Source organism: Rhinoderma darwinii, chromosome 3, assembly GCF_050947455.1.
Source record: "Rhinoderma darwinii isolate aRhiDar2 chromosome 3, aRhiDar2.hap1, whole genome shotgun sequence".
NCBI lineage: Eukaryota > Metazoa > Chordata > Amphibia > Anura > Rhinodermatidae > Rhinoderma > Rhinoderma darwinii.
Window position 1 is genome coordinate 279,640,298 of NC_134689.1, and position 15,913 is coordinate 279,656,210.

General features: G+C 39.0%; 1 protein-coding gene across 1 annotated transcript in view; it reads right to left on the reverse strand.

Annotated features, from left to right (window-relative positions):
* UNC13C (unc-13 homolog C) overlaps positions 1-15,913 on the reverse strand; it is a 520,481-nt gene that overhangs the window by 427,547 nt on the left and 77,021 nt on the right. The window contains exons 4-5 of the mRNA XM_075857981.1: positions 1,238-1,260; positions 621-682 (exon numbers count right to left, since the gene is read on the reverse strand). Of these exons, the coding sequence (XP_075714096.1) occupies positions 621-682; positions 1,238-1,260 (85 nt within the window). The remainder of the gene's footprint in view (positions 1-620; positions 683-1,237; positions 1,261-15,913) is intronic.

Consider the following 15,913-nt stretch of genomic DNA (forward strand, 5'->3'; position numbering starts at 1 on the left):
AACTCTTGGACACCCTGTGGTTCTACTGAACCAAACTTAGTTCAACACAGGGTTTTATGGTGATCCAAGTCCCAGGAGTTTCAGGTATAATATAGACCCTAACATATGGCTTGAAATTGACCTCTAAAGGAGTGTTGTTTTTTTTGCACATTTGTATACATTTTCTTTTGTGTTATAAATGCCTGCTCCTCTGCACAGATACCATTAATCATTAGTATCTAGTAGAAGTCATCGGTTTCTGTTGAACTCGGCAGAAGCTCAGGAAAGTCAGGGCCCAAAATGCAGGATTATTGAATAAATTAAGAAAAGGGTAGCTCAGGGTGCTCATAAGTTCTGTTATTTTTGCTCTTTGTATACATACATAAATAAGTTAATGGAAAAAAAATCGCAACAATTTTGAAATCCTTAGCCGTTAAACACCACAAAGTTTAAGTAGTAAAATTAAAAGCATAATGGGATATGGTCAATTTAAGCCACATGATATAAATAACTCTTGAGAAAACAGAAGGACCTGGGTTTGCTCATCCCAATTTACAATGGAAAAAAAAAATTGTAGTTGAAAGTTCACATCACAAACATAATTTTTCTTTTTTTTTAATGAAAAATACTCGTGCACTTACCCTCCAGTCTGTATTTCGTAAAGTTTTGATGCATCCAAAGAGCTGCCTCCAACTATCCGTGCCTTTTATGGAGAAGAAAATAAAAAGATAATGTTCTCTTATGAATAAAGGGCTTGCTCAGGTTTATTTATTTAAATATCACCATACACAGAACACCTAACATGAAATATGTTAAGCAGGGGCATCTCCAATGAACTATTTATTTAAAAAAAAACAAAAAAACTGAATAATCTAAAATTGAGCAGTGAACTTTAAGTGATGTATGTTTCAATTACTAATGGCACGTAGACAGAACATACACTTCACATAGGACACAAAAACAAGGAGGTGTCAGATGCCTGAATATAGCATTCTTGAAATGATTTTATATTGATATAGTCATGGGGACGTAGATGACCAACCTTGGAACAGCCATTTATACTATCAGATGTGGTGAGCATCAGGAATATCCTGTTTAACAATGCAACACATTTGGTGTTCTTATAAGGCAACAAAATAATGGGTAACCAGACGGAGCACATGCAGTATTCCACAAGTAAAATGAAGGAACTGAAAAGGTCAATTCACAAACAAACATTAACAAGACATGATCCCTTAGGAAAGATGTGATTTAAAACCTTTTCATCCATAGCTTTGCTATCTGAAAGAGAACCAGGAAGAAGGAGGATAGATGTTAGACAAGATTGTCCAAGCAGTCATGTCAACAACTGACTAGACTTGACATACTGATGAGAAATAGTTTCTAAATTACTGTACATTCATTTATAGAAATGATGAAAAATGTGCAGAATCAAATGCATACATACCAGTCAGTGGTGGAAATAGTAAACTGAACATATACATTTTGGAAATAAAATCAATGCAATCCAGTACTTTGAAATGACTTCACTTACAAACTGCAATTCTACTTTTATATTTCTACCATATCTAGCAAAACTATGAGTATCCAGCATTTCCACCAGTTGTGAAACACATACGCTTTTGTGCATAAATTAAATTTTTAGAAAAGAGCTTGTATTACTCCTGATTTAGAGAATCCATATTCAGGATCCATGTTGTATGGTTCCATAATACAGCAACCAAAGCCCACTATGGGTCCATACTGTACCTCTAAGTGCCTTCAATTTAACACTGAGCTTCACTGGAGGTTTTTTTATTCTGTGAAAATATGCAACACAAAAATGGTTGCATGATCCCCTAGAAACATTGTCTCAAGGAGAAAGAAAATGTTGCCTTGCAGAGGCACCATATGGCGGCGCACTATGTGTGCTGCCGTACAGGGTCTGTGCATGTGGCTTTGCCATATACATGAGCTCTAAAACTACAGCACAAAACCACTCCAGTGCTTTTCACATGAAAAATAAGTTATCAGCGGACCTGATGCTTCAAAATGATTTTCATTTAGCTGGAGAGCTGGTCATAGATCAAGTGCTACAAGTAGGTATCTCATGAGTGTTGGAAAACTGGACACTAGATACTAAAGTTTCTGCTAGTTCTTGTGCAACTCGTGGTAGAGGGACAACCACGTATACACATAAAATATAGTGCAAGTCTTTGTATCTGATAGCAAATGAAGAGCTGTTAGTATTTACATATATTCCGTTTACTGCTTGTATATGAATTGTAAAAGCATATGTTATTGCAACTTCACAAGTGTCAACTTGACAGAATCTGTTATATTAATTTTATTTAATGAAACCTACTGAAACTCTACTGATATTCTAATAGGTCCTATATATTATATGTAAATCAATACTACCACTTTATTTGACAATAAAGCTTAGCCTTAACTTTCCGTAGAATCTACGACAGAAGTCCATGGGGCCAGGGCATTCAAAGAAATCGTAGGGCCCAGAGAAAAACTTAGTATCCCCCCCACCCAATGAGATCACGGGTAATAGTAAAAAAAAATATATGTTCTTGTTTAACGTAATTTCTTAGCAAATCTTTACAGGGGTCAAAGTTCTGGTTTTCATAGTATTTACTATGGTAATACTGATGCAGCATGCGAGTAGTATGCCGGTATCTCTCCCCATGCAGCTTGTAACAGATTTATCAATAGAGTGCATGCCCCAATTGTAGATTCTGGCTTAGGGTAAAAACGGCAGGTTGGACCTGCTTTAACCCCTTGGAGACACAGCCAATTTCAGCATTTTCATTTTTATTTTTTCCTCCCGGCCTTCCAAAAGCCATAACTTTTTTATTTCTTCGTCGATATAGCCGTATGAGGGCTTGTTTTTTGCGGGACAAGTTGTAGTTTGTCATGGCACTATTTATTGTACAGCATAATGTACTGGACAGCTGAAAAAAATATAATTTGTGGGGTGAAATGGGAAAACAACGGTGATTGTGTAATTTTTTTGGGGGGGGGTTTGTTTTTACGGCGTCCATCAGGCGGTAAAAACCACATGTGCACCTTATTCTACAGGTTGATACAATTACGGCAATACCAAATTTAGATGTTTTGTTTTATGTATTACCACTTTTTTTTTAAAAATGCAAAAAAATATTTGCTCATTTTTTGAGAGTTATAACTTTTATATTTTTCCGTCAATTTAGCGATATGAGGGCCTAGTTTTTGCGGGGCGAGCTGTAATTTTCACCAATACTATTTTGGGGTATATGCGACTTTATGACCAAAAAACAGCAATTTGCGTGTTTTATAATTATTTTTCTTACGGCATTCACCAAGCGGGTTAAACAACGCTATATTGTGATAGTTCAGACTTTTGCAGCAATACCAGTCATGTTAACTTTTATTTTTTTTAACATTTCTTTAGGGTAAAAAGGTTTTGTTTTTTTTAACTTTTAATAGTTTTTTTTCTTAAAACATAAAAAAAACAAGTTTATTTAACGTTTATTAACTTTTTTTTATTAGTCCCCCTAGGAGACTTGAACCAGCGAACGCTTGCATGATATACTGCAATACTTATGTATTGCAGTATATCATTATACAGACATAGGCAGAGCTTCGAAGGGGCACAAAAATGGCAGACCTGGGGGTCTTTATTAGGCCCCCAGGCTGCCATACCATTGTAAATGGCCGATCGTGCCCTTGTCGGTGCGATGTCGTGTTTTACGGGGCGCCCCCCTGATTCTAACAATTTAAATGCTGCAGTCATGATTGACGCAGCATTTAAGGTATTAAACAGGTGGAATCAAAGTGAGCTTTGATTCCGCCTGCTGGAGTAAGGTGTTGGCTGTGTAATACGGCCGTTACCCGCCGAGTATGGAGCGCGCTCCATACTTTTCCCTTGGCGAAATTTCAGTAATTGTATGTCGTATGTTGCAAAGGGGTTGATAAATATGGCGAACACCATATTTTTCAAACTATTTACACCTCAAAAGTTTCAGGTTTGGAAAATTTGGAATTAATTTGATTTGTGAAGAATCGATTCACTTATCTCTAGCTATGACTCTATGCCAGGAAGCAGGAGAAGGAATTCAACACCAGGTCCCCTCTCACCACGGTCCCCATAGCAGTGGCGAGGTCTGCTTATATAAGGAGTATGTCACTGTAAGGGGAAATACTGTACCTATGTATGCTTTCAATATCATACAAAAGGCATAAAGAGGACTAATATGGTATCCAACAGAAAAAAATGTGGTATGCTAAATCATATTAGCATTGCTTCTAGGGGACAATACCTCATTAGTATTGTGCTTTATGTAGAGACCACACAGCGCCATACATAGTGCCTATGGTTCCATAGTACAGAGCTGAAGGGACTCCTTGTACCACCATATTGGCTTCATGCACATGGTATGTGTTATGAGGCTGAAATCTGATCATGAGAAGAGAAGTAATAGATATAAATATATTGAAAATCTGGAGCATCAGAGCTGCCAAATGGCAACAAAAAAGGGATTGAGACTTAGTGGTCACTTTCAGAGCTGCAAAGATAAATGATTTTCCCAATGCAAAAAGACATGTCCAAAAAGTAACACAGAGGTCCAAGCCTAATGCCCGCTATACAAGTATTGTATAATATGCTGTACCAGTGTGGTTGCATTTAAATGTGTTCCATAATATAACATTTTCGTTTCCGATTTCAGAAATATTAGAATTTTTTTTTATAGCCCCAGCTGCTTTTCAGCCAAACATATCATTAATAAAACAAAATGTTTACAAAAAGAACAAAGTCATTACAAGATGACATTGAACTGACGTCTGTTATATTTGGAATATTTCATCAACGAAGTATTGTTCCATCTGACTACATTTATGGTTCCAAGCTGTGCTGCACCAAGAATAAATGCAGAAATCCCACAGTAATTCCTTGGAAATTAAATGTAATGCTTAATATTTCCTTTCACTTACAGAAAGTCACATATCCCTTCATTTTACATGGTATCATTTGTATCAAACAAATAGAAATCTCATAAAATAAGCTTTGTTTGTCCCTTTTTTTATTTCTGTAAGCACAAATAAATACTACAGATGCTCTCTTCGTCCTACAGAATGTATTTAAGAGGATTTGGCTTCAAATAAAAGAAGAATATTGTTGTTTTTTTTAGAACACTATAGAATAGTTTGGTAACATTACGGATGTAGCCATCTTTAACTTGATTCTGATAACTTCTTGCAGTGTGATATCACACGACAAAAGCCATTGAAAATTCATTGAAAAAGTCAAGATAATAGATCTAGCCATTGTTTATTTCATGTGTTAAAAGTCAAGGTAAAGACGGCTACATCTGTAGGTGTTATTTGTGCATATTTCAAATTAAGAGCAAGGGAATCTGTAAATATTTGTGAGCCCTCCAAACTTCTGACAGCGATATATAGAGCACAAATGAGAGCAGCGTAACAATACCTGTGGGTGTTGGTCATGCAAGTTGCATGACTGAAAAATCTGTTTTAATGTCCCGTGCGCCGCGATCGCAAACGCCACTTAGGCCCCATGCACACAGCCATGCCCATAATCACAGCCCGCGATTACTGGCATGGCCGGTCACTGGTGGCCGCAGAGTGCCACTCGCATTTTTGACCCGTGGTAGCATGGCCTGTAAAAAGCAAAAGAGCAGAAGATGTTCCAAAATTTGCGGTACACTTCTATGGCCTGGACACCTTTTCGCAAATATACGGGAAGGTGTCCGTGGTCAATAGAAGTTAATGGGTCCGTAATAGTAGACCGTAATTACGGACAATTTTTACAGTCGTGTGCATGGGGCCCAATTGTTCAGTGCTCTGTTCTCTCTGCACTGAACACTGACAGCCTCTCGTGTCGGTTTTGAATGACAGCTTTAGCGATTGCGGCGCCGGGGACATTAAAATGTAGATTTCTCAGTCATACAACTTGCATGACTGACACCACAGGTATAGATAAGCTGCTCTTGCCGTCCTGTATATAGTGCAGTCAGCAGTTTTGAGGGCTTGCAACTGCTGAGAGATCCCCTTTAAAGGCAGAATAGGGCTTTATTCACATTTAGTGATAGTGGTATGACTGAGATCTGCATCTACAGTTCTCACATAATTGGTAACGGAGCAGCTCTGTGACTATGCTTTCACACATAGTTTAAAGCTAATTGGTAACCTGTTCACATTAATATGATACATAAGATACATTATACAGCCTTACGTATGATGTTTGAGATAAGAAAATAGGGTCTGCCTTTTTTCTCTCCCAGAAACAGCACCACTCCTGTCCATGGCCTGTGTCTGGTCTTGCAGTTCAGCTTCATTCACTTAACTATTGTAAAACTAGATCCAACCCAAAGACTAGAGTGGCGCTGCTTCTAATCTCAGACAACCCCTCAAGACAAACCTCAAGACATAGACCAGTGATGATCAGGCTTTAAAATTGTCGAATAAAAATGCATTGATTGTAATTATGTTTTTACTTTTACCGAAATGTATCATCAATTCTATTATTTTGTAAAACTGGTCTACCATGGTCAGTGCAAAGCTGTCAGATGACTGTGCGCCTGCCAAATGATGTTTGTAGGGAAATGTAATTAATAAATGACTGATACATTTCCTCGAGTGTGAAAAAAATGTGTCATAGAAATGACAGCTATGAGATGTACAATACAGAAACAATACTGTAACTGTTCTAGATTACATAAATACCTCATGTCTATGCAATGAAAAAGATGAAGCTGCAGGAACATAGTGTAACTACTCACACTCTAAATATAAAAATACACAAATGTACCCAGTGTCATATTATTCAGACTATTACTGGTGAGTAACCAATGGCAAGTGACCACTAAAAGTCTGTGAAAATTATTGCCATAGCCATGGAATGACTGTCAAAAGAGGAAGCATTGTTTTGGAAAGTTGCAATTTGGACTTCTGGATCTATTAGTCTTTTAAGAATCATTGTCCCTCATTTACTAAGACAAGAAGTTTTGTTTTGTTTTTTTTAAAAAAGTTTTGTGTCACATTCTGAGACCCATAACTTTTTTTTATTTTTGCATTGATGGAGCTGTTTTTTTGCAGAGCGAGCTGTAGACATATGCCTTTTTTTCTAATACTTTTTATTTCATTTTTTTTGGGAAAGGGGAGGTGAACAAAAAACAGCAATTCTGTCATTTTTTTGTTATGGTTTTTATCTGGTTGGATAAATAAATCTAAATTGTAAGAGATTGGATTGTAACAGTGGAGGTAATACCAATTATGATTATTTTTTCATTATTTACGCTATTTTATGGAAAACATTGAGATGCCATAGATGTCTGATAGATGCGGATCCCAACTCTGGGACCCGCACCTATATAGAGAAAGGGGGTCTTGCGACTCCTGTTTAGCCAGGTGTGGCGGCCGCTGGTCGCAGAGTACAGACGGTGCCTAGCAGAGAGAGCGTCGTGCATGCACATGGCTTATTTCCATTCTGTTCATTTGCATATTTGCAGTAAGGTATATTTGCATATTTGTAGTTGACACATACAAGAAATATGAGACAGCTGATTTACCATGTTAACTAGAATTTTCCTGTAATGTTCACTCAAAATTTCTTCTCCATATATCCTTATTAAGTTATCTGTTATACTGTGTCGCTGCTTTGGAAAGGACCCATCAGTGTAGTGATACAGATCATGCATTGCACTGGAGCATAACAAGATTTTGGAGTAACAAATAGAAGCTGCTGGGAAGCCCAAGAGGCTAAGGCAGAACTTTAAACTACAACAGATTGCATTAATGAACACCTCCTAGGGACGACTCACGATAATCTGCATGTGGAAATCCGCCATTTTTTCCACGCGGGATCAATTTATTAAGTGATAGGTCACTTAATTTCTTTCTGGACATGCACATGTTCTATTTAAGTGAAAGGCCGCCTCTCAGAACCATTTCCACTGCTGGACCCAGGGAACTGTAGCCCAGCAATGTTTGGAAACTTTATGCTGCAAATGAGCACATTGTCTATTATAGCAACTAATGAAGCTACTTGTTGTTACCTAGTCACAGACTCCATCCTACGATCAACCTTGTGTATATCACTTCCATAATTTAACCCCAATTGGAATTGCAAGACCGTGTTCCCACAGGTCGGATACGCTGTGTAAAACGACGAAATGTATCCAACCTAGAGCCTGCAGCGCATCCCGCCCGAAAAAACGCACCATAATTGTACAGTTGTTCTATTTTGAATTTCCGCTATGGAAAGCAGCACTAGGAAAAAAAAACAAAAACTTTCATACTTACCCCAGGCCGTAGTCACGGTGACGTGTCCCTCCAGTGTCCGTGCAGTCCGGCGTCTTGGGATGACGCTCCAGCTCATGCGACCAAAGCAGCAGTCAGATGGGATGAAACGTCATCACAGGAGGCCGGCCTGGAAGAATAACAGAAGAAAGTGTAGTTATGACAATGTCTGAGTGGTAAGTATAAGCTTTTTTTATTCATTTTAAAACAAAAAAAAGCTTTTTTTTTTCCCGAGTTGTAACGGAATCACAGCGTATCTGCCGCAAAAGTCGCAACACTTCGCTATTTGTTGCAGGTTTTACATCCCTATTGGGATGAAAAAAACCAGCAACTGAAAAGTAACAAAAACGGTTTTGCTGCGTTTTTATAAATCTCATTTACTTTGCTGCTACTGTAAATGATGAACACCCTGGGAACTAGAAATGCAGATTCTTCTTCTTAGTGGCTAAAGTTAATTTTAAGGCAGCAGGAAGTCAGACACAGCCTACTAGTGACTTATATACAAATATGATAAGACATTGATGGCTTGGTGAGCCATTCTAGTAAATATGTAATATTGAATTCAATATACAGTGGTTTAATAGTGCACACTGACATACTTAAAAAGCAGTTAAGATCACTATAACACATTTTTAACAAAAAATGCAAATAACCTTTAAAAATGACGCTCGTGGCCCTGTGACCTGGGATCTTCGGCTCCCACTAGTGATGTTAACCCAGGGCCTCAAAACCAAGCACAGTGTATGCTGCAGGCTTTTCACAGGATATACGCTAATTATACCAAAATTGTAAATGTGCTAGTCACAGACTGCGAGTGAATACAGTATTGTTGACAGTACAGTGTTTGAAGGAAAAACAATAAATCCATTATTAAAAATATAAAACTTCAGAATCCATGTTAACTAGCCAAAAATAATACAAGGAGTTCTTGGTATACAAGCGCAGTAGACCAGCACAATAATTGGATACATAGAAAGCCTAATTATTGCTTCGAACAAAAGGGATTAAAATGACATGCAGTTTTGTCATGTAGATTTGCTGCCTGTCACAAGTGGATGAGGTACGTGTAAGCCATTTACTTTGTAGGTATAACTAGATCACACAAGGTTTATGATGAAATTATTTAGATGCATAAATCTACAGTTTAACAACTTCTCTAGTCTCGAGAGCAGAAAATAATCTTATTCACTAATGGTGGCTTCATAGCGATTCATAAATCTCTGAAAGTGGATTTGGTTGAAACTCATTGAAACCCGTGACTAGTTTTTCATTTGCCGCGTACTGAATTAAGCAAAATAATGCAATGACTACACATGGGATATGATTAAGAAACTAGAAACAAAAATAATTCAGGAAGAGAAAATGTTGAATATATATTGTTTACTGTGTTTTCTGCAATCTCTAAAGAACGACATTGAATAAATAGAGGATTCACAGGGCGGTTGTGCAGCGCTCTGAGTTATTTGTGGTTTTATGAGCTTTTCAAATGAAGGGAGAAATAAAAATGTTTGCAGTCATCAAACAGGGAACAACTTATTTTTGTTTTGTTTGTTCCAAAACTGAAAAATTGTATTGATTTGTTGAGGTAAGTAGACCCGGGATTGAAGCAATTATAACTATACTCATACCATGTACAAATATGGGACCCAAGATATATTTTAGTTAGGAAATTATAGTTGGAGATAAAACATCCATTGCTCTTCTGCTGCTGATTTGCTCATTTCAATTATGGATTGTGATACAAAGAGATAGCCGCCTTGAAAATCTCTTCTGAATGTTTCTACACAAAAGGCAATTTTGAGAAACATTCAACTAAAATATTTTTTAGATACAAGCCATCTGCTGCATCATAACCAAACGGATTTCTGCTTCCATTTACAGCTGCAGCCACTTGGATCGGAGTATAACTGTAAACACCACTGGAGGTCAAGTATGAAAGAATAAAGTGGTTTGTTTAAAATACCTTTATAAAGTGAAACTCTACATTAACCCCTTAATACTCAGTGACGTACTATTCCGTCATGGAAACCATCCCGTTCGCGATCCATGACGGAATAGTACGTCACGGGAGTAACGGCCATTTCGGCTGTCTTCCCGACACATGCAGGAGCTGTGACAGCTGCTGTCTCATACAGCGGTTGCCGCTGCTCCTATAGCGGGGACCGATCGCTGTGTCCCCGCTGATAAACCCCTTAAAAGCCGCCTTCAATAGCGATCGCGGCTTTTTAGGGGTTGAACCACCATCGACGGCCCGCTACATGATAGCGGGCGGCGATGGTGGCTATGGCAACCGGACGCCTAACAATGGCGTCCAGCTATGTAGTGCAGTATATTAGAATTGCGATCAGGGCCTCCTGTCCTCATGTCCCCTAGTGGGACAAAGTAATAAAGTAAAAAAATCCCCCTTTTTCCCTCATCAGTCCTTTATTATTAATAAAAATATATAAATAAACAAATAAACTATACATAATTGATATCGCCGCGTACGTAACGGCCTGAACTACAAAATTATTTCAATATTTATCCTGCGCGGTGAACGCCGTAAAAGAAAATAATAATAAACTGCACCAGAATCACAATTCTTTGGTCACTTCACCTCCCATAAAACGGAATAAAAAGAGATCAAAAAGTCACATGTACAATAAAATGGTACTGATCGGAACTGCAGTTCGTTACACAAAAAATAAGTCCTCGCACGGCTTTATTGATTGAAAAATAAAAAAGTTATGGCTCTTAGAATAAGGGAACACAAAAAGTAAATGATTTTTTACAAAAAGTATTTTATTGTGCAAATGCCATAAGACATAAAAATAACTATAAACATCTGGTATCGCCGTAATCGTATCGCCCCGCAAAATAAAGTGAATATGTCATTTTAAGCGCACGGTGAAAGCTGGCAAAAAAATAGAATGAAAAACAATAGTAGAATTGCTGTTTTTTAGTCACCACACCACTCAAAAATAGAATAAAAACTGATCAAAAAGCTGCATGCACCCCATGAAAACTACAATGAATTCCTCAAGGGGTCTAGTTTCCAAAATAGGGTTACTATTGGGGGGATTCCACAGTTTTGGCACCACAAGACCTCTTCAAACCGGACATGGTGCCTAATAAAAAGAAGGCCTCAAAATCCACTAGGTGCTCCTTTGCTTCGGAGGCCTGTGCTTCAGTCCATTATAACACTAGGGCCACATGTGGGATATTTCTCAAAACTGGAGAATCTGGGCAATAAGTATTGAGTTGCGTTTCTCTAGTAAAACCTTCTGTTTTACAGAAAAAAAATGGAATAAAAAGGATTTTCTGACAAAAAAAAAAAAATATGTAAATTTCACCTCTACTTTGATCTAAATTCCTGTGAAACACCTAAAGGGTTAATAAACTTTTTATATGCTGTTGTGAATACTTTGAGGGGTCTAGTTTCTAAAATGGGGTGCTTGATAGGGGTTTAAAATATATAGTAAGAGGGCAAGGTATGGCGTGAAGATGTATAAGCTGTGCGGGAGTGCATCAGGGTATACCTACAAATTTAGGATATACGAAGGAAAGGAAACCAGTATTCAACCCCAGAATTCCCCCCCCCCCCAAGAAGGAGTGAGAGCAGGGCACAATCTAGCAGCAACATATTTTGTGTTTCACGTACAAGACAAGAGAGATGTCACACCAGTACCCGTGTACCTGTACGAGGTACCAGTACAGAGACCCCCAAACCAGACTGCATCCTGGACTACAAAAGGTACATGGGAGTGGTGGACTTGTCAGATCAAGCCCTGATGCCCTACAGCGCCATGCAGTATGGTATAAGAAGCTGGCCATGCACATCATACAGATGGCATTGTACAACGCGTACGTGCTACGTCGATGTACAGGCCAGACAGGAACTTTCCTGGAATTTCAAGAGGTGTTTGTCAAGAAACTAATATTTTGGGACCAGGAAGGGGGGGGGCACCCAGTACTTCTGGAAGCGAGGCCACTCGCATCATACCAGGGCAAAACTGGTAAGAAGGGAAAAAAGTCAAAAGAGGTGCAAAGTCTGCTATAAGAGGCTAAAAAGGAAGGACACAATATATCAATGTGACCCGAAAAACCAGGGCTCTGTATGAAAGAGTGTTTCAAAATGTATCATACATCCCTTGATTTTTGCATTTACCCCAGTTTTACTTACCCTAATGCACTCCGCACAGCTTATCCCCCTCATCTTTCCCTTCTGAGCCCTGGTGCGTGCCCAGACAGCTGATAACAGCCACATTGAGGGTATTGCCTTATGGGGTGTAGTTTTTAAAATGGGGTCACTTCTCGGGGGTTTCAACTGTACTGGTACCTCAGGGGCTTCTGCATACATGACTTTGCACCAGAAAATCCACAGTAGGCCAAATGGTAGTCCTTTCCTTCTGAGCCCTCCCATGGGCCCAAACGGCAGTTTATCACCACAAATGGGGTATTGCCGCACTCAGGACTAATTGGTTTAACACTCAGTGTTAAAGGGTTTAACCGGAATTTTTATATTTATGAAGCGGTTTCAACAATCCAGCAGTTGCCACATGCCCTTCATTGTTTACCCAGGCACAGCGCCATACATATAGCTGTGGCTGTGCCTGTTACCCCTTTGAGAGTAGTAAGCACATCTTGCTTCTGCCTGGCTAAGTAAACCCTGGCTACAGACATTCCTTTCTTCTTTTCTCCTCCAAGCTAAGGGCCAATATGTGTGAGTTATTGTGTGTATGTTTTTGTGAAATTATGAATGTATACAGGGACTGTTTCTATGTATATATGTATGTATGTATGTATGTATGTATGTGTACATGCATGCATGTATGTATGTATGTATGTATGTATGTATTGAGCTTGCTAGTGTGTGCTTATATCTTTGCATATGCGTATATGTGTGCATCCACCATGTATACGGCACCTGTATGGATGAGTACATACAAATGTATAGCAATATAGGTCTGTCATTTACTTCCATTGTAAAAAATAATAAAAAATACATCCTTCTCCGTTTTTTCTTGACAGGACAGGAAAGAGAGTACAAGTATAAAAGACTTCCACTAATTTCACTAGCAATGCTTGTTTTGGCCGAAGAAAATAGGCACATTGTAAACCTGGCCTCATTGGAGTCGAAGCTCCATTTTTCTGTTATAGTACTTCAAAGCCTCTATTTCCCTTTACAGTCATAAAGTTAAAAGCTAAAATTCAGGGTGTCTACAGCCGCCACTAGGGAAAGCTAAGGACATTACTAAAGGCAAATACATTTTTTTAGTTTAATAGGAGCTGCATTAATTCGTATGCAGGAAGCGCCCCCTAGCAGTTGCTGCAGGCAGGCAGAATCTTATCATTTAACTCTATGACTGCGGGAAGGGAAGCAGGAGATTTGGAGCTCTGTAACAGAAAAATGGAACAACAACCCCTTATAAAGATGTATTAAGAAATTAATCTGCAAATAATTTTGTGACATACATGAATAAAGGACGTATTTGATAAAATTCGACTTTTCATCTGCTACCAGCGTACTATGAGTTTATCTCTAAAAAGTCAGTTTCTGATGGCACATTAGTTAACATCAATACATCAAATCTATTTCCCTAGTATACATATACTCTAGGAATATTGTGTCTATGTTTTTACTCCCAGAGCACACTGCTGACTCAACAGAGGAGTTCCAGATCCCCGACAAATCCAAGAACTGGATTAAGCTGTACGTGTTTGGTTGAATGCAGATTTCTACATCAATGTCAGTGTGAGAAAGTAGGTCACATACTGTAAGTTCTTTCTTGAAAGCCTGCTTTTGGAAAATGCTTAGAAATATAGTTTATATACATGTGTATTGTTTTCAGAAAGGACTTGAGCCTTCCTGAGCAGGATGTTAATGCCTGTCATCACCCACTTGCTGTAGGGCTGCTGCACTTAAAACTGTAATTAACATGGATTTTCTAAATAAATAAAAAGTCAGCACTATTTCTGCACACACAGTATATCCTCAGGAGAGGACTCATGACCTAGATCTTTATCTGTTTATGACATGACTCAATTAATTTGGAAATATTACACAATGGAATCATAGGTAATGGTCAGATTCTCCCAATATTATAATCTTGATCCTCTTGTAAATGGCAAGAAGTGAAAATAATACAAAATAATTTCCAGTTCAGATTTTGCTACCAAAAATCAATTGTCTTCCTTGCATATTTGTGTTTCAGGTAGATACATGTAGTCAATGAAGCATTTTTAATGAGAAACAGTTTCCAAAAAGGGTAGTGTTCATCTCTTTATCATCCAACGTGATAGAAATAGCTAAAACACATTAAAAAAAAACATTGAATACAAAAGATAGTCTGTTGTGCTCCTGTTAAGCACTATGGGGCAAAACAAATAGTACTGAGGGAATAAAAGCAATTTATCCAGAGATATGGAGCTGAATGGCTTTAAATTACTTCTCGACTAGTAACACTAAAGTGTGGGTGTCTGTTCTGATCTCAGAGGTGTGTTTTATATGCTATTCTTCGGGAAAGTATTTCAAGTCATCCAGTCACAAATCTACCTTGTTTATTGTTTCACTATTGAAGCACTCTTGGATAAATGGCCCTTACTATTGCTTTCTGATATACAGCATTTGCAGCTTATCACGACTCCCAGCATTCTTTTCTCTGGAACATCCATTAAGCTCAATTTCACTCATAGTCAGGCAAACAGTTTTCAGTAGTGACTTAAAGAAAGATTTACTAGAAATACAGTATGTTAAACATTTTTTAGAAATTAGCTCCATTCTTTACAATCACTATTTATGTCTTCATTCTTGCACAGGCCTCCAAGTGTCCTGGTTTGGATGCTCTATTCCACTGCCTGTCAGGTATTATCTCCAGTGGCGGATTATCATATGGGCGATTCGGGCGGCCGCCCGGGGACCGGGGCTCCCAGGGGGCCCATGGCAGCCCGAACCGCACATCGACCTGTAAACCTATTCAGCACGCTAGCGCTGCTAACTTCCGAAGATGGGGAGGAGCAGGGAATTGGCCGGGATCCAGGGGTAGCACACACCTCCCTGACAGTGCGGGCGCCACCATTGAGTAACAGAACAGCGACAGACGGCTGTTCTGTTACTCCAAAGCTGCAAGAGAAGAGCTGGGCGGGCGGTCACCGGCGCTTAGGTTAGTTGACTTATCATGCCCAACTGGTTCCAGACCGCTGGCTGTATTTTTACGGCCAGTGGTCAGGGTCCTTAAAACCCGAGCCATGGACTTTATACGGCTCGGGTTTTAACTTGCTGCCCGCGCGATAGGGCAGCTGAATGTCGGGTCTCCGGCTGTCAGTGACTGCCGGGGACCCTGAGGAGAGGATAGAAGCAGCTTTCGCTGCTTCTGTCTTCTCCGATGTCTTCTTACACAGCGTTCAATGAACGCTGTGTAAAGGAATAGAGACAGCAGTAGCGGCGCTGTCTCTATTCCTCCCGGTGATCATGTGACTGATCACATGATCGCCGGGTGCCGTTAGTGGCAGACTGTTGCTGGGTCTTACTAGACCCAGCACAGCCCTATTAGTGACAATCGTCACTATGAGAGGGCTGATTTCCCCTGTAGCTGGGGCTGCTGTGCAGCCCCAGTTACAGTGGAAAAACATGGTGTAAAAGAAAGAAAAAAAATATATAAAGTTC